The sequence below is a fragment of the Chionomys nivalis genome, chromosome 10 (genome assembly GCF_950005125.1).
Source record: "Chionomys nivalis chromosome 10, mChiNiv1.1, whole genome shotgun sequence".
NCBI lineage: Eukaryota > Metazoa > Chordata > Mammalia > Rodentia > Cricetidae > Chionomys > Chionomys nivalis.
The window spans coordinates 34,766,959-34,787,544 of record NC_080095.1 but is presented as its reverse complement, the minus strand read 5'-3'; the positions used below and the strand labels follow the sequence as shown (position 1 = coordinate 34,787,544).

General features: G+C 40.4%; 1 protein-coding gene across 5 annotated transcripts in view; it reads right to left on the bottom strand.

The window, feature by feature from the left end:
• Cep128 (centrosomal protein 128) overlaps positions 1-20,586 on the bottom strand; it is a 335,390-nt gene that overhangs the window by 215,935 nt on the left and 98,869 nt on the right. For all 5 annotated transcript variants that reach the window (XM_057783389.1, XM_057783390.1, XM_057783391.1 and 2 more), the window contains 3 exons: positions 15,541-15,891; positions 10,397-11,047; positions 143-307 (listed from right to left, as the gene is read on the bottom strand). In XM_057783389.1, the coding sequence (XP_057639372.1) occupies positions 143-307; positions 10,397-11,047; positions 15,541-15,891 (1,167 nt within the window). The remainder of the gene's footprint in view (positions 1-142; positions 308-10,396; positions 11,048-15,540; positions 15,892-20,586) is intronic.

Below are 20,586 nucleotides of genomic sequence, written 5' to 3'. Positions count from 1 at the left end.
AGAACATTCTAATAAACTATCTTTTTTTTCCTGGCATCAATGTAATTTTCCTAAAGACATAGAACATTGTTAAGTAGCATAAATAAAGTACATTTTAAGAAATTTGTCCTTCAAATGGGAATCCCTCTTTTTCCGCGTTTACCTTTTCCTCTAGTTGGTCCTTCAAACACTGGTACTTCAGCTTCAGTTGTTTGTTCTCCTTTTCATTCTGGGCTAATTCCTCTGTCAGCTTCTCACATTGGGATTTCAGTTTCTCTAGCTGACAGCGGTGGGCTTTAGCCATGTTCTTATCTTCCAGGCTTTCTGCCTGAGGTAAAGAAAAAGAGAAAAGAGAACGCTGACTGGCGACAGCCGGGTGACACCACACACAGTCCACACTGTGGCGGCGGGGAAAGCACTGCAAGAGTTTAGTGCTCTTTTCATAAACAGAAACCGAGTGCAAAGCAAGTATGCTCTGGGTGGATTCGGTCCATCTCAAACACTTGCTAAATGACAGGTACCACAGTAAGGTGCTGTGGATGACAGAGACGAGTCATACAAAAGTCGGAGAAAACAAGTCAGTTTGACATCAATGAAGGAGAAGTACTTCCTGGGTATTGTGGCATAAAGAGGGGGCTAACTGATGATGGAGGAGGGCATTACTAGAGAAGATCCCCAAAGGGGCACTTCAAGATGATGCTCTCAACTGGTCAGCTTCCTCATCTACAAAAGGGCTTACCTTTCTTCTTCCTCCTCCCTGGATATCAAGAAAGACTCACATACTTCTCACACAATGTAATATTGATATGACTCTCGTGGGACACAGAAGAACCATATGAATGACCTGTCCACCCAGCAGTATAATAAAGTCCCTTCATATCTACCTTTATTAGGGTATGACCAAACTCAACACTTTCTTTCTTCATTCATTTATTTTGGAGATTATAATTTAAGTTTCTTCATTGCACGTCCTCGCTCCAAACTTCCCATAATAGCACTCCCCATTCTTCATCAAATCATGGCCTTTTTTCACTAATTGTTGCTTCATGCTTCTGTGTGTGTGTGTATGTGTGTATAATCTAATCTAAAACTAACCTGTTGAGTCCACATAATGTCACATAATGTTACTTGAATCTGTGTTCTCAGGACTGACAGTTTGACACTGGACAGGTCATTGGTATGCTCTTCCCTGGGAAGGACTCTCTCCTGCCCTCAGCTTTATTCCATTGCCTGTAGCTCGCTGTGAAGGGTTGAGGGTTTGGAGTTTTTTTCCCATCCCGTCTGACATGTTCATTGGTGTCAATTTTATTTGGCTCACTCTGAGTGGTCATCAAACTCAGACTTTAAAAGATATGTATCAGGGTCATATGAGTAGCACGCGAGTAAGTACACACACACACACAAAACACACACGCGAGCACACACACAATCTTAAAATTCATGTGGAAACACAAAGACCAAGGCGAGGCAAAACAATCCTGAACAAAAACATTTTGCAGGAGGTATCACCATACATGACTCCAAGTGTCAGCAACTGTTTACCCCTTTATCTTCTCAACATCCTGAGCAAGAAGAGGCTTTACTCGCTATTCACTCCTGCTTTGGGCCTCGAGCTGTTAGTAACATATGCGGGCACGCTGTAAATAGAAGCAGGCAGAGACCCTGAACCCAAGAGTTTGTCCTCACATCCACATTCTCAACAGGGATGCTGCCATAAGGTTTTAAAAGCACCTGAACAAGAGTGTCAGTAGGAACTTGACACATCAACCAGTCACTAACAGTTGACAAGCAATTTCATATAATCCTTTTAAAATATATGTTTTAACACCTAAAATGTACGAGCTTTCTTTTCCTCCGTGGTTGGTACAGGGATGCATGGGACACACATGCATACTAGGCAAGTGCTCTACCTGAGCTACAAGGCAGTCCTGCCTCCATTCTTGTGTCTGATACCCGTGACTAATTAGGCATGTAGGAATACAATCATTGGAAACAACTTCCTGGAAGAAGTTTTGAGAGTCTTAAACAAAATCTATATTTTATTTCCTCCACAAAATTTAGCTAAGATCTGATGCCATTTGAATTAACAAAGGAATTGATTTTTTTATGAGCAATCCTGTATTCACAGTCCCAAAATAAATTTACAAAATAAAGTCTCTCATCAGGAAAATTGCTCAATTACAATTTTAAGTTTCAGTAGACTGCTTTTTACTTACTTTATGTCCTATAAACAGCTTGGATTGAATAGGAATCTTCTCCTGAAGGTCAGCGGCGATGCTAGCGCCTGCTCTCAGGCCCTCAACATCTGTGCTCTTCTCCCTCCCACCACACCTCTGCCCAGTCATACCTCATTTGAAATCTATGAAGACTCAGACATCTACACCACTGAACTTGTCCTTTCCTCTACACAGGGTCTATTTTCCAACATATCAGTTCTTTAATTTACCCAATATTTTACTTCTTTGATGCTCTTTTTTTTATCTGCTTTTTATTTGAGGATCTGCAAAGTCATGTGCTCATGATAGCCAAGTGGTATAAAACCATTTGTTGTTCCTATTTTGGTGGTAAAGTATTAAGACAGATATAGCTTTGCCGATATCACAGAGTCAACAAGGGCAAAAGCATAGCCTTCAGCTTTGGTCTCTAGTAGAAGGCTCTTGAGAACAACTTTATGGAAGGAGGAGTCAACCTAATGCTCTGAAAATGTTACCACCATCTAAAGCATGCCATAAATATTTCCAACTGAAGACTATCCCTGAGGATGGTGACTAGATATGATGGGGTAATCTGTGCAGAGACTAACCACAGGCGATGTAGACGAGCGTGATTAGCCTCTCAAAAAGTAGTAAATTATGTGAAGTTGAAAGACACAAAAACCTAATATTACAGCACGAACAGCCCAAAATTCTCCTTGTGTATCATTCAGGATGTGCAATCTGTGAGGAACTTTGCTATCGACTTGTTTTACTAAATATAAAAAAGAAAATAAGTAGAGTGACATTAGTGACATCCCCCAGGATAATACTTGGCTTAAAGTAGGCAAGCGCTGGGCCCTCACAGTCTCCGCTTCTCCAACAGCACAACACCCTGCTCAGATCTCAGGATTTGACATGTTTAAAAAAGTCAAAAGGATTCTGAAAATCCAGAGTGATTGAACAATATAATATTTTTCACACAAGCTACTTTCCCAGGCTTTTGGTCATCTCACTGTAAACAATTCCAAAGTACTTCCTAAACAAAAGGCGAGGAACTCATCTTTTCATGTACCACACTTAAATTCAAACTACAATGATCCCAGAGCATGGCAGGAACAAGTTCCATGACTTGCAGCTTTTCAAGCACTTTAATCCAACATCCACTGAACAAATTTCTCTATGTATGAAAGCTGAAGCTAGGCCCCACTGGGAGACAGAGAGACGCCTGTGATGTGATGACTATTTGCCTCGAGACTAACGAACACCCAAGGCTGCCTCACTGTGCGACAGGAATATTGGAGGATGGAACCCCAGCCTCAAATGAAAGTCAGGCCATTGCAGCAGATTTTCCAAATGAGCAAAACTCTTGCTGTAGATGGGAGAGCACCACTGCAAAGAGATGGCAATGGAAAGCCCATCAGTGAGGCATGTGGAGAGCACACAAGCGAACAATACACACAAGAAAGGAAGGTGAGGCAAATGAGAGCAAGCTGGGCTAGAGATGGCAAAGAGTCAACGAACGGTTTATTAAGCAGGAAATCAAACTCAAATACCTATTTTCAGAAAAGAAATTATGTGGTGTCTGAAGGAAGAAGGGGGAAAGTTAGGAGTAGAAAGAGAGAGTAGAGAAGCCACTGGGAGGTGTGTGTATGTTTTCAGAATTACATCCTGTGCCTTTTTTTCAATACCACGAGATATTCGGATATATTCATCTACTGTCAAGGAGATTATATTTCTAGCTTTATCCTAACTCAAGCCAGAATATCTAAATGTATAAATGGTGATTTTTTTTCTTAAGTTTTATTCTTCTTTCATACATTGCATACCAATGGCAGTTTTCCCTCCCTACAGTCTCCTAGATCCTCCCCCCAGATCAACTCCTCCTCTGTTTCCCTTCAAGAAGGAGGAGGAGGAGGAGAAAGAGGAGAGAAGACTTCACAGGGTGTCAACCAAACATGGCATAACATGTTAGAATAAAACTGGGCACAACTCTCATATCAGGGCTGGATGTGTCAACCCAGTGGAAAGAAAAGCGGCCCAAGAGCAGGCAAGAGTCAGAGATATATATCCCCACTCACACTGTTAGGAGTCCCGCAAGAACAATAAGCTACACAATCATAAGGCATATTCAAAGGCCCTAGCTCAGACCCATTCATGATCTGTGTTTGTTGCTTCAGTTTCTGTGTACCCCTATGAGTCCTGCTTAGTTGGATTCAGTGGGCCTTGTTTTTCAGGTGTTCTTAATCCCTCTGAGTCCTACAATGGTCCCTGCTTTTTCGGGTTCCCCTAGCTCCACCTAGTGTTTGGCTGTGGGTCTCTGTATCTCCTCCAATCCTCTGCTGACAACTGGACTAGTCACCGATCTATGAGTACAGCAGAACATCATTAGGAATCATTTCACTGACTTTTTTTAGACCAGTTCTTTCTGGTTCTATCCTAGGTCACTAAGATGCTCTGTTCTGATTCCTGGCCATCCAGGTAATGTCAGGCATAGGTTCCCTCTCATGGCAAGTACCACAAGTTGGACCACAATCATGGGTTGGCCTCTCCCACAAGTTATGCGCCACCATTATCCCAGCACATCTTTCAGGCAAGACAGAATGTAGGTCTAACGTTTTGTGGCTGGGTTGATGTACCAATCCCACTGCTAAGAGCCTTGCCTTGTTATAGAAGATGGCCAGTCCAGGCTCCACATTGTGCATTACTAATAGACTTCTCTGGGGTCACTCTTATAATTCCAGGGAGTTACCACTATACTAGAATTCCGCATCACCCCCTAATTCTAGTTCTCTCTCCAAGTACTCTCTCCCTCCATCTCTCCCACCCCACCCCACCCCCCACTGGAAGTATCCTATTCACATCCCCACCCACCCCAGGCCACCCACAAAACCTATATTCTATTTCCCTTTCTCAGGGAGATCCATGCATGCCTCTTTGAATCCTCCTTGTTACTTAGCCTCTCTGGGTCTGGGTCTGTGGATTATAGCATGATTGTCCTTTACTTAATGGCTAATGTCCAGTTATGAGGGAGTGCAAACCGTGCTTGTCTTTCTGGGTCTGAGTTACCTCATTCAGAAAGATCTTTTCTAGTTCCATCCATTTGCCTGCAAATTTCATGATGCCGTTTTCAACATCTGAGTATTACCACATTGTCTAAACGCATATTTTCCTTATCCATTCTTCATATGAAAGACATCTATGTTGTTTCCAGTTTCAGGCTATTATGAATAAAATGACAATGAACATGGTTGAGCAAGTGTTCTTGAGGTAGGATAGAGCATCCTTTGGGTATATTCCCAACAGTGGTATAGCTAGGTCTTGAGGTGGATCAATTTCCAATCTTCTGAGGAACCTCCATATTGATTTCCATAGTGACTGTACTAGTTTTCACTCCCACCAGTAATGAGTGAGTGTTCCCCTTGCCCCACATCTCCCCAGCATGAGCTGTCACTTGTGTTTTTGATCTCAGCCATTCTGACAGATGTAAAATGGAATCTTAAAGAATTTTTGATTTTGCATTTGCCTAATTGCTGCTAAACATTTAAGTGTCTCTCAGCTATTTGAGATTCCTCGATTGATAATTCTCTTTTTAGATCTGTACTCCAATTTTTAATTGTATTACTTTGTTTTTGTTTTTTTTTTTTTTTGATGACTAATTTCTTTAGTTCTTTTTATATTTGGAATGCTAGCCCTCCATCAGATGTAGGGTTGGGGAGTGTTTCCTTTTAAGGTCTGTAAAGAATTATGTTTAAATTTTGATGGAGATTGCACTGAATCTATAGATTGCTTTTAGTAGAATGGGCATTTTTACTATGTTAATCTGACCAATTAGTGAGGATGGGAGAACTTTCCATCTTCTAATATATTCTTCAATTTCTTTCTTTAAATACTTGGATTTTTGTCATACCAGTCTTTCACTTGTTTAGTTAGAGTTAACCCAAGATATTTTATATTATTTGTGGCTATGGTGAACGGTGTTGTTTGCCTGATTTCTTTCTCAGTCAGTTTGTCAATTGTGTATAAAAGGGCTACTGTTCAGCATGGAATTAATCTTGTATCTAGCAACTTCACTAAAAGAGTTGTTTTTTTTTATCAGTTATTGGAGTTCCCTCTTAGAATTTTTGGAGTAACTTATGTATACTATCATATCCTCTGCAATTAATGATACCTCAACTTCTTTCTTTCCAATTTGCATCCTCTGATCTTTCTTTCCGATTTGTATCGCCTGATCTCTTTCACTTATCTTACTGCTTTCACTAGAACTTCAATTACCATATTGTATAGATATGGAGAAAGTGGACAGCCTTGTCTTGCTCCTGATTTTAGTGGAGTTGCTTTGAGTTTCTCTACATTTAATTTGATGCTGACTATCTGTTTGGGTTATATTGCCTTCATTAAATTTAGGTAAGCCCCTTTGTGGCCCTAGTCACTCTAAGATTTTCATCATGAAGCAGTGTTAGATTTTTGTCCTGGATGATTTGCATCAGGAATTTTTTAGATTTAACACTTTGATAGATGACTTTCTCCTATCATATCTCCTATGCCTAAAGTTCTCTCTTCCATCTCTTGCATTCTGTTGGTGGTGCTTGCATCTATAGTTCTTGTTTGCTTACGTACATTTTCCATCTCCAAGGTTTCCTCAATTTGTGTTTTCATTGCTTCTATTTCCATTTTCAGATCTTGGACAGTTTTATTCATTTTCTTCAGCTGTTTGTTTTTTCTTGGCTTCCTTAGCTTTCTTGAAGGGATTTATTCATGTCCTCCAATTATTGGTATGTGTTTTCCTGGCATTCCTTGAAGGATTTTGTTCTTGTAGCGAACAAAACCCTTTTAACTGAAAAATTATTACCAGTTCCCGGTCAGGAACATGAAGCTTATCACACTTCGTAAGTATGGTAAGCAAAAGTGATCACACGAAAGGACGTCAGCTTCAGTGACTCTCGTAACTACAAGCTCCTTGGCCAAGGCACTGTCCTGTAGAGCTGACAAGGCATTTTGTGGTCACCATCATGCAAAGCCCAGCCTCCCTGTGAGGCTTACACTACACCTCCACACCTTGTTCTTGCTGATAACAGCTCATGGTTCAGTCATCCTCTTCATAGATGTTTTTGACATATAATGAATTAATCCCTTCATAATAGTACCATAATTGTCCAAATGGCCACTCAACAAACTAACTTCAGAATTACTTATTCTATTTCACCCAAATTCACAAGGAAAACCCACTGGATGACCATTGGACCTTAACTCTAAAATTCTGCTCTCAAAGAATTTCTGACTGAATAAAAACAAAACAAACAAAAACAAAACCTCTAAAAATGGACCTTTAGCTCCAGCCTCTCTCTCTCTTTTGACCAGAAATGCTTCTTCTTCTACTCTACCCGCCTGGCAGTACTTACAAGTCCCCACACTGGTCTACACCAGTCTTCCCAGCAAGTGTCTGCCTATTACTGCTCAACTCCTCTTCTCCCATACCAACCTCCAGACCATCCAGACATCCTCATTCTTGTCTTCTAATGCATGCAGAGGAAGAGAGGCTTTGTCTACTGCTGAATGCGGATCATTGTATCTTAGATCCAGGACGCTCACATTTCCTTGTGGGCTTTTCTTGTGAAACAGAATGAACACATTTTACTTCTTCTAGCTTATCACATGAACACTAAATATTTTATATTTATTTATTTATGTGTAGGGGTGTTTTGTCTGAATGTATGTTTGTGCACCATAGACATGACTGGAGCCCATGGAAGCTAAAAGAGGACACCGGGTCCCTTTAAACTGGACTTAGAGACAATTGTGAGTCACAGTGTGGTGCTGGGAACTGAACCCAGGTCCTCTGGAAGAGCAGCCAGTGCTTTTACTTGCTGAGCCATCTCTCCAGCCCACTGGTCATACTTTTCTTGAAATATCCTGTTGGGATTCCAAGACATCATTCTCTCCTGATTCTCCTCCTGTCTCTTGTTTAGTCTTTTACTCATATTTTCTAGAATCTCTTTCTCAGTTATGTCTTTAAATGTTGGCATTTAAATGTCTAGAGATTTGTTCTCCTCTTTCTCTTGTACAACGGCCCAAATCTTGTGAGAGAACCTAACATCCATGAGTCCTTGGTTTCTACATAATTTCACCTTACATTTCAATTTCCCCTCACCTCCTGACCCTATATGCACTCAAGTGCTCTATACCTAGACTTTCATAATTAAGCCTAAGATTCTCCCACTTAACAAAGAAACTAGAGTTGCCATTATTCTCTCCGGATTTTCTGGGCTGTCTGCATAGCCTAAGTTCACAAAAAAATGCCATAATTCACCTACCCACCAAACTTACTACCTCGTTGGTTTCAGTCCTAAATCTTTCCCAAAACAGACAAGTGACAACTCAAACAGTTGACTACATAGACTCAAGTCATGTCTCTACCATTCTGCAGGCCTGTTATTACTTAACACTTCTGTCTCAATTTCCTTGTGAGTAAGAAAGTGATGTACACTACTGTCAGGAATGATGTATTCAACTAGTGGTCCTTGCAGCTGGAACTGACACAAAGTGCTCAAAAAGATTTTCTACCGGAATTACTGTAGTGGCCAATCAATCAGCATGTAATAAATATGAGCTCTTCTCCATAACCCTAATTCTAGTTTGATTCATGTCCTCATCATTCTAAAGGACTATTGCACCTTATTTAATAAATATTAAAATACATGTCTTTTAGATTTTCCCACCTTCCATTTGGGATGTTAGCTTATATGACATTATGTGACAGCATATCACAATTCCACACGTAAGATACGGTATTTTTTTTCTTAGTGCATCTTAAAATCGTGGTGACAAGGACTACTAGTGAAACCTTACCTATTTGTCTACCCTTCATTCTGATCTGCCACATCAGCTAGTGGTCCTTGTTGAAGGAGCTGTGGGCCGCTTCCTGCCACCCAGCTCCCAGCCGCCTGGCTAGCTTATGCCCCAAAATAACAACACACAAATTGTATTAATTAAAACACTGCTTGGCCCATTATATCTAGCCTCTTCTAGGCTAATTCCCACGTATTAATTTAGTCCATTTCTAATCTGTGTAGCCCCATGAGGTGCGCTTACCAGGAAAGATTCAGCATGTCGGACCTGGTGGCTGACTGCATTGCATCTGCCCCGGACAGGAGAGGAAATGACGTCTGCCTCACTTCCCTCTTCCTCCCAGCATTCTGTTCTGTCTACTCCACCCACCTAAGGGCTGGCCTATCAAATGGGCCAAGGCAGTTTCTTTATTAACCAATGACCTTCCTCCATCAGGTCCTAAGATGGCTACTGGCAGAAGGCTAAACAAAACTGGGAAAGAACCTACAAAACAATGTTCTACAGGTATCAATTACTTCGTTATCATGTTCTCTTAATCTTAAGTTCTTCTACAGTAGTAGCTACATTGCAAGAACTTCTGAAGAAAAATTATTGCTAAACTTTAACAATTTATCTATTCATTCACTTATTAAACAAATATGAGCAAGGTATCAGAAATGATCTGAGGCTCTGATCATACAGCTGAAAAAAATCCTACCTTTCATGAGTTTCACTCTGACAAAGGGAAATTAAAAACATAAATATGTAATATGGAACCTATACCATTTATGTACAATAGAGAAAAAGCAAAGTAGGGAGATGGATAAATTTAATGCAGCTGACCATCACTTGATTAATGACTGCCCCACATGGTAACAATGCCAATGCCATTAGATTTTAAGAGCATTTCCACAAATGAAAGAATCTCAATTGGGGATTTACCTAAGCAGATTGATTTAAAACAGAAAGAGTAAATCACAGAGGCCTTAGGTTCCCACAACATATAGGCTGTGTAGCTTTAGTTACCATACAAATAAAGACTGTGGCTATAGCTTCTGTGGCCTTGACAAGTCTTTGCCGTTTGTATTTTAGAAGGTCATAAATGTTGAATGAGGGCACGTTTCAGGTCCAGCCATCTCTACCTTTCCTGAACTCCCAAAATAGCTAAATGTTCTCTTTAAAGGGCTCCTATGCTCTGAAATAGATGCTCCCAGGAGTTGCTATAATTCATTTCAACCTGGTCGAATAGGAATGAATAAACCTCTTTACTGTTGGTTTTATCTTCCCTGCAATGCTTGGGAATACAGAATGATCTCTAAAAGTTTATGCTTTATTAACTTCATGAGCCACCAGAAAAAAATCCTGTCAGTATCATCAAGATAATTGAGCAGAGGTACCTTCAGTGTCCTGATATGATTCTCTGCTTCGCTCTTTTCTTTCCTAAAGTGCTTCATCAGCTCCTGGATATTCTGTTCATGCTTCGTTTTCACACTGTGCAGTGATGATGTGAGATCTTCCAGCTCCCTCTGGTGAACGTCTCGTTCTAACTTTAACTGTGTGATAATGGTAGCCGTTTCTTCCTCTTTAGACTTTGCCTGGGCCGTCAGTTCAGAAAGGTTCTTGAGCACAGCTTTCTTGGCTCTCTCTTCTTCAGCCAATTTATTAGCCAGATCTGCTCGGATGGCGCTCAAGTCCTTGATGGCCTCTTGCATCTCAAGAAGCTTGGCTTTGTCCTGGGCCTGGCTCCTCTTGAGCTCTGCGATTTCCTCCTCCAGGTGAGTTTTCTCAGCTTTGATCTGGCTTTGCATCTTACTCTGTCTTTTCAGTTCACTCTCCAGTCGATGGATGGTGTCTAGGGAATTCTTGACCTCCAGCTCGAGTTCAGCTTGGTGAGACTCAACATCACTGAGTTTCTTCTCCTTACAGTGAAGCTCCTCCTCCTGCTGGGCACGCTTGGTCAAGACATCATTGAGCTCCTTCCTGAGACTTTCTATCTGCTGTAAGGCTGGATAAAGCTGGTTTTTCAAATCATCTTTCTCCTTTAGAATCTAGTGGGTTACAAAACCAAACCAAAGAAATGTTACTACAAAATTTACTATGCATCTTCCAAGTAACAAAATAAAACTTAATCCATAAGGAAAATTTTTCATTAAATCATATTTTGCCTATTTTAATGAATAATAATTTTAGACTGGAAATGGGAACAAGCATATAATCACTTTATAGCTATGTAAAAATCACATATTACACTACCACACTGATAGGAACATGTATTTCAGACACCTGTTACCAAAATGTACTAATCTATATTGATCAACAATTAGTCAAATGTAAGATAAAATCAAGCAAAGGGTAAAAAAACCTCTGGTGTGACTTTACTACATACTGAAACATTAAAACATTGCTTAAAATAACAGTAATGTATATTCCAGTATTATACAAAAACAAGAGGTAAACGATAATATGAGGAACCTAGACAACATCTAATAAAGGTTATGATACATGATGTACGTCACTTGTGATAAACTCATCAAATAATGCCAATGTCTGAGAAGAAAGAAGCACAGTAACAAACAACCAAGAAACCTGGAGAACCCACACAGATGGACATAAACTCGTTAATTGTGGGAAGGTACTCAAGAGAAATCCATTCCCTGGGGGTAAGGGTAAACTAGGTGGCAGAGGCCAAGAACCAACCATCCTGGCGTCTGATTCTCAGCACATCCATTTCAAACAACAACAGCGGCCAGTAGAGCCAAGCTGTCTCCACCACACACCGACCATGAGCATGCTTATGCTTGCTGCTGGTTCTCAAACGCCCTCCTCACTATGATAATGCTCAAGATAATGACAACACGAATTACTTTTAAGAAACAGGAGGGAGATCGGTACTAAACCCCTTGAGAGATTTGGAATAAATAATGGGGGGTGTGGAATAAGAAAGAGAAAAGAATGTAAGCACAAGAATGACATTGTCTAAAACCTTGGTAGGAGCAGAAAAAGGGACAACTCCTCAAAGACCTCACACCAATCACCATTTTATTTTACTAAGAGGTTCGCTGGGGAGGGCTTAATGTTATTCCCCTGTGGAAAGGAACACAGAAAATGCCAGTGCATTCCTGAACTGCACCTCGTAGGCCGCAGCACATGCTTGAAAAGTGAAACACATTAGCAATGAGCCTTCTCACCTTAAACTATCAAATAGTTCGGATCCCAAGCAGGCTCTAACATCTCTTAGCAGGGGGAAATGCATAGATGGAAAAGGCGGCAAATGAAGATCCTTAGAGTCAAACACGATCAAGCAAAAAGCTCCATACACAAGCAAGCTGAAAGTTCTGCCAACTCAGCAGGAACAAAATAAGAAACACAGGGATCGCTAGTCGTAGGACAGTATAGGAAAGCCGGAGGAAAACCAGAAACACGCATACTATGATCAAACTCAGATTCCTAATTCTTCCTCTTTACTTTTCTTTTTTTTGTTATTATTATTATTTTTATTTTTTATTTTTTTATTAATTAATTAATTTATTTAATTATTAAAGATTTCTGCCTCTTCCCCACCACCACCTCCCATTCCCCCCTCCCCCAATCAAGTCTTCCTCCCTCCTCAGCCCAAAGAGCAAGCAGGTTTCCCTGCCCTGTGGGAGGTCCAAGGACCACCCACCTCCATCCAGGTCTATTAAGGTGAGCATCCAAACTACCTGGGCTCCCACAAAGCCATTACGTGCAATAGGGTCAAGAACCCATTGCCATTGTTCTTCAGTTCTCAGTAGTCCTCATTGTCCGTTATGTTCAGCAAGACCGGTTTTGCCTCTTTACTTTTCAAAGCGCATCTGAAAACCAATGATTTCCAACAGCACTTAAAAAATGAGAAACTAAACTATCCAGACTAACAGCCAGATCACAAGAGCGATGCCCGGCAGTCTCCCTGTGTGTTCATCTGTGCACTTCTCAGGTGCACTATGGTCCCTGGTCCTTGCTTATGCCCTCCCCTTGAAGGGAAGAAAATGACCTGATCTTATCTGCTTTTGATGCCATTTTTTTATGATTATATGATTTGGGGTTAAAATTACATGTCCTTTAGCAAGTAAAATAGTTTTGGTCATGTGACCAAGATTCCATAAATGTACATAAGAAGAATAGAAGAAATGGGGTGGGGGGGGTGTTTAAAGAGAAAAGAAGCACTTGGTCATTTAACACCCTTTTAAGTGGCAAATCTTAAAGCAGAACATAAATTATGCTACAAAGAGAAACAGACTAAGCATAGAATCATTTTACAAATAGAAAAACTGCATCAGTTGAGCACACAAAATGGATCAACAAAGTTACAAAGTTATTTATTAAATTCATTCCTTAAACTACAAGAAGTTACATTTGTATCATTTTTACTTTGATATACAGTTTCAAATATACCCAAAAGTCATTTTGTGAAACTAATTAGCCCTAAACAAAAAAGTGGATGATATTATGATATCTTTGTGATTTTTATTAAAAATTAAATCTTAAGTAAATATTCCATATAGGCAATATTCAGTAAGCTGCTCTCTCTCCTCTCCTCTTTTTTCTCTCTCTCTCTGGGGTGGGGCAGTGTGGGTGTAGGTGTATGGGTATGTATGTGTGTGCCAATGGGAATTGAACGCAGGGCACTGAATATGCCAAGCATGCATCCTATCAGTGACCTGTGACCCCAGCCCAACATCAGGACGCCTTCCCCTATTACTCTCCACCTTATGATTTTAAGAACAGGTCTCTCACTGAACCTGAGCTTGGTGTTTTGGCTGACCCGACTGTTCAGGTAGCCCTCAGATGAACCTGTCTCTGGTTCCCAGTCCTGGGATCACAGATGTGCACCACTGTACCTAGCTTTTCCATGGCTTACCGAGACCCAATCACAGGTCCTCATACTTGAACAACAAGTATGTGCCAGCATCGTAGCTGCTAGATACTATCAAATTTTCTCAAAATTATTCACCACGTATTTGTACGTCACAGATTTACTGAACCCTTGGAGCCTCCATGAAACATTTCTAAGCCTTTCTCCCTTGATTAATCATTGCTCACACTGTAACATGCCACATTAATTTTTAAGGTTTTTAAAGGATAAATTACAATGCCTGCTGTGATAATTGTAATCCTATTTTAAGTGCAGCAATCACTTTAAAACTACTTCTCCGCTTATCATCAGTAATGATAAATGATAAAAAATAATTTTATCAGGAATATTCTGGGAAATGATTGTTTAATAATTTTTAGTATTCTAAAAACTCAATCTAATAAGTGCTCAGCACCATAAATCGGGATACTGCCTGGTGACATGGACCCTTCTAAATTTCCTCTAATGAAGCCAGATCCCCAAACAGCTCCAGGTCAATCAGCAACAACTCTCTGCTCTCTGGCTGCCTTCCCTTACAGGCATGTTCACAGAACCAGTTGCCAGGCCAGGCCAACAACAGTATAATCAAGGTAAAAGTAGTTTCTGAGATCAAATCAATTTATATTCGAGTCCAGAAGCTTTGAGACTGCTTTACCTCCTGGCAGCTGGTCACATACCTGTGTGTCTGATGAGTTAAAACAGACGGCACTCCACAGTGCGTACAGACTTCCCTGATCTTAAATCTGAAGAATACATACTTAAAAGGTAAAGCATCACGGTCATGACATTTGACCCAAAATAAGTATCTGTCATGGTAAGTGATGTCAGCTGATCCTATCAACATAATTGTCCTGAATTTTCCTTTTCTGATGCTATTTTTATTATTTCCAAAGAGAGTCCACTTACACAAAATTATTCTGGACTATTTTGAGTTCTTGACAAACAGCAAAGTATACACAACAACCCCAGACCAAACATGGACAAAAATCTATCATGACTTTTAACATCTGTGTTTAGTTCAAACCAAAGATACAGCTGAAAATCAACACAGGGGCATTAAATCTATTAGAAGTAACTGATTGTGCAAGAGACAAGATACAGTGAATACTCACCAAGATTAGCACAGGCTTTCTGCTGCTCTTAGGAGAGCATAACATAGTCAGAAGGAGCCTTGTGATCTGAAGGCACTGCTCTGCCAATGACACTGTCAATGTCACCCCTGTAGACCAGCCTATTCCAGCACCTCCCAGAATTCATTAGTCACTACTACAGCTTTAACCCCCTCCTTTCTACCTTGGCCTTCAATCAAGGTACTCAAAGAAATGAGACTGGAAAATCCATACAGTAGGGAGTGAGCCATCATGCTAAGGGAGATGAAGTGACTTTTCCTCTGGAGAGTTAGAATACTGAAAAATAATTCCAATTAGGGAACTCATAAGCTAAACTGAGACAGAAGGTAGAAGATCCCTCAACTCTGAAAAGCCACCAAATACTAAAATATTTTAGAAGATCTGAAAAATGCAAACATGACATAAAGTTTTCCCTTCAACTAAACAATGTGTAATGGCTTTTTGTCTGAAGGTGTATCAATCAGTGTAGACCTAGCATGGTCTCAGGTGTTTGTTCAAAGGATGGATGGGACAAACGCTAGGAGCCTGGCGCTTATACCTGATTGTTCTTATCTGTCAGCTGGTCCAAGGTTTCTGCTTGTTTCTCCAGTGCCCGCTCCAGCTTCTTATGCTTCAGCTTCCACTGACGGATGGAGTCCTGGGCCTTCATTTTCAGGTCTTCTCTCCTCTTCTCTGCCTCCTCTCGCAGGGCTTCTGACCTCTGGAACTCATTAAGGTAGTGCTCTGCCTGCTTGGTTGCGTCCTCTGCGTGGTGACTCAGCTCTGAGATCTGGAGGTCACTGCGCTTACGATCAGCCTCACAGGTCTCAAAGTGATTCTGGATCTCCTTAAGTTGATCTAGCATCTGCAGTTGTTGTTTTTCCCTGATCTCCAAGTCACGTGTTAGAGCCTAGAATGAACACATGGAACATTAAGATTAAATTCTTGTCAAGTTTGGGTGTGTACCATGCTAGCCAAGGCACTCTGAGACAAGCCATCACCACCCAGTTCCATTCAGCATCAATCTAGAATGCCGGATTCATTGCTGTGTATTTAATGTCAAATTAACTTGGGTAAACTAGTACCTCTCTTTCACACTATATCTTTCTAATTATTACAAAATTAGAAAGCAGTGCTGAGAAAAATGTGCTATTTTAGTAACTACCTACTGCTTTATTCAACTAAAGCAAAGTCAGTGATTTAAAATATGTCAGATTATTAGAAAACTCTTAGAAGCAATTATGTAGCACTTCACTATGTGGCAGCACATGAAACATATTATAATAAAATAATAAATCAGTAACAATAACATGAGCATTAATGATGGAAACCCCATGTTGATAACACTGTGTTTAAAAGTTCCTTTCAAAGATTGCCTGTGAAGTGGTCACATTTATTTCCAGCTTTAGCAATATAATAGAAGTCTAAACAGTTCTCTCATGCTGTTATGAACTACTGCAGTACACAATTTTAAATAAACTTAAACTTATTCAGGACATTTCTTTAGTCAAGGCAAGTGTCTTTAAACCTAGCTTTCCTGAAATAGGGTGGGGTGGGCAATTTTTACATTTGGAAGTTTACACTAAATCATGATGAATAATATATAATAAGAGAATTAATTAAATATTGAATGTAAAATGAGACTGATTGGTTTTATACAAGTAAAACAAAGTTATTTTACTCATAAAACTTTGTAAGGAAGTCATAAGTACAGAAATTAAGCATTTACAATGTTTCACAAGAGATATTCCTCCTGACAGTCACTTTCCTACACCTAGAAATGACAAATAACTCTAAAATGTCATTGGTTCAAAAAATAATGGATGCAACAGGCTAAAATGATGCTGTGATTCAGAGGAGCAATAAACAACATTTGTCCACCTGAAGGCATTAAAAAATAGGCAGGCTAGAAGTACTTACAGAGTTCTGGCCTCAATTTCATTAACCATGATCAGTGGCTCAAAACTAAGCATCACTCCCCCTTAATTTAAGAATAACCAGCGGGGCGGTGGTGGCGCACGCCTTTAATCCCAGCACTCGGGAGGCAGAGGCAGGCGGATCTCTGTGAGTTCGAGGCCAGCCTTGTCTACAAAGGGAGTTCCAGGACAGGTTCCAAAGCTACAGAGAAACCCTGTCTCGAAAAAGCAAAAAAAAAAAAAACAAAAAAAAAAAACTTAAAAAAAAAAAGAATAATCAAGCTACCATCCATAGAACTACAGAGGACAGGTATAGAGTAAGGATCTAGGGGGGACAGAAAGATCTCCTTAGGAAGGGGAAAAAAGAATAGATACAGATGGGTGGGGACGCTGGAACAGGAGAATCAAGTGGGGAAGGGAAGAGAGAGGGACAAAGGCGGGAATACAGGGAGAGACAGCTGTGATCAATGGCCACTGGAAGGATATTATGGAAACATAATACAGTAGAAGCTTCCTAAAATATATACATATACAAAGGCAATCAAAATGAAAGCATCAAATAATGGAGGTGAGAGGACACCGACTGGCCATCTCTCGTCACAAAATGAAGCTTCCGGTACTGGGATTAGGTTAGTCTAATTGAATTGTTGGCTACAGGGGTCCCATGCGAACCACCAAACAACCTAGGTTATGGCCAAGACAATTGTCACTCTCCATATACTGACAGCAAGGCCTCACTGCTGAAGACAACACCTAACACAACTCATTGAACATAAAGAAGCTGAGCTGATGTCTACATAGAGCCTTCACCCCTACCTGCTACCATCTTTGGTACAGGAAGGCACTTTGTATGCTAATAAAAAAGAAACATAAACACAGTCTAGCCACAAATCCTTTCACCTACAATGGAGTCTGACCTACAAGATAAACTAGAGCAATGGCGGCACAAAGCTTGTAGGATTAACCAATCAATTTCTGATTTGACTTGAGGCCCACTCTATAGATGTAACCAATATCTGACACTGCTTAGTTGACCAAGAACCTCAGACTAGATAGCCCAGGGACCTAGAGTGAAACCAAATATTACTGTTCTAAAGAAAAGATAATTAAATGTAACAATAAAATGACTTCTAATGACACCCTGCTATACTCTAGACCAGTGTCTTGCTTCGCTATCATCAGAGAAGCTTCTTTCTGTAGCAAATAGGGACAAACACAGAGACCCACAACCAGACAAAATGCAGGGTTAGAGACCCAAAAACACTCAGCTCCAAACGGGATGCCTCCATCAAATCCCACCCCGCGGGACTCAGGAACCCAGCAGAAGAGGAAGCAAAAAGAATGTAAGAGTCAGGGGAGATATAGGCCATCAAGAAAACAAGGCCCTCTATATCAACATGAGCAAAGGTCTTATAAAGTCACAGAGCCTGAGACAGCACACACAGGGCCTGCATGGGTCTGCACCAAGTCCACCATGTATATGTTACAGCTTCCCGGTTAACGTTTTCGTGAGTTCCTGAGCATGTAAGCAAGTTGTCTTTGATACTTGTACCTTCCCTTCGGTTCTTTGCTTTGCTTTATCCAAATCCAATGTATTAGTTTTTGTCTTATGTTATTATATCTTATTTTATTATCATCCCTTAGAAGCCTGTTTGTTTTCTAATGCGAGACCAAAAGGGGGTGGATCCAGATGGGAGGGAAGCTGGGGAGGAAAGTGGGAGGAGTAGATAGAAGGGAAATCATAACCAGGATATATTCTGTGAGGAAAAAAATAAAACTTTTTTCATATAAATGAAGTCAGCTTGACATTATAACAAAAATTCCTTTTTAAACAAATAACCATGCCTTGAAAACAAGGTTCATGTTCAGAGCAACAGGTTTGCATTTGCTCAGTTGCCCAAGCTCAGGGCAGCCGGGAAGACATGAGTCAGCCCTTTGTCCGCCCAAATCAAACAGTAAACTGAGAACGGTGCACTTGCTTGCATGGAAAATTCTAAGCTGAGATCAGAAAACTCTAGTGATTGTGGTTTACTGTTTGCCCTTGTTTTACAAAAGTTTTACAAATACTGTAGAAATCAACACTACTAATGAGCAACAACCACATGATTCTACATTTGACAGCAACAAACAAGTGAACTTTCTTGTTTCCTTCTTGTCTCTTTTGGCAACAACTTAAAAGAAGAGCAATTACAACCACCCTGTGTCAGACACTTGGCTCCTAGAAACAGTGTAAATACCATAGAAACTGGCAGTTTAGTTGGGAAGATGTTCACAACCAACCCCTAAATCACATTCAACAACAGTGAGCGCTAAAACATGGTGCAGAACTGTCTACAGGTCTACATTCTCTAGTCAGGCCTCCATGCTGCTTCATTTTGGTGGCAGGCAACCAAGACTTGCTACACTTAAAAACCCATCCAAGATCACACACTTTGCAGCTGAAGGAAAGGCACTAGATACAGTATGATTTACACTGAAAACCTGTCCATGATCACACACTCTGCAGGTGATGGAAAGATACCCGACATAGTCTGGTTCCAGGTTCCGTTTGCCAACCTCTATTAACTACCAATCTACCCAGTTCCTTGACACCCTTCCTGTTGCTATCCCTGATCACTGTCAAGGAGAGGAACTCTCCCTTGGCATCCTTTTTGTGACCTTCCAAACCTGGGTTCCTAATCTCTGTATTCTTTCACTTTAGTCATTGTCTTGCTGACGTCTCAAACTCTTTCTAAGTTGTTCATCTACAGAAACACCAGCTGGGATGAACTAGGCAGTTTCCTAATCCCTACCACAAGCTCTGAATCTCTTGAGGGGGAGGGGGAAATCACAAATCAAGAGCCACCCATCAGCACTCAGAAAATTTTCCACATCACCATCCAATTTAGAGAACAGTCATTCCAAACTCTCTCATTAATATTCTACCATCTTTCACTTACTTTTAATATGCAACCCAGCTCTCCTGAATAGAGTAAATTGAGGCAGTCTAGAAAGGACACCACCAAAACAATCAACCTGTACAACTCTGAACCTTACCAATGACTCATCTGTCTGCTTCTGTGATGTCTGTAGGACTCCATCATCAATAAACAAATAACCAGGAATGCTATTTCCTGGACACAACTTCTACCCGGAAGAACTCTTTATATTTAGAAGATCAGAATTATCTCATCCCCTACAGCTTCATGGCATTTATTCCCCCACTTAAATGCTATAAAAGGAGAAAGTCAAAAGCACAGAAACCCCATCTAACTAAGAATTCCTTCTTATACATTACCAAAACATTAGAGTTTCCAACTAAATCTGAAACTTTTCAGAACTCAATTCCATTTCTAATCTCCTCCTTCAAGGGGGAGAAAATGGTGATTGTGCTTATGTTAAAGACCTCAGGTTTGAGAAGCTCTTGAAGGATGTAGAGGACTCAACACTTCATAGTCAGACTTACGATAAAATTTAGTAAGATAAAAAGATACCAAGAAAAATCAGCAAAGGAAAGGGGAACAGAGGCTGAAGCCCAGGGAAAATAGAAGTGATATAATCCAGTCCTCTCTCCAAGTGGAGTCAAACATGAACCGCACAATCCCTCTAACAGGGAATCAGCAATACTTGTAAAATGTCATCAACTAGAAAAACTCATTAGAAGCTTCACCATGGGACGTTAACATAAGCAGCATCTGCCTGTCAGATAC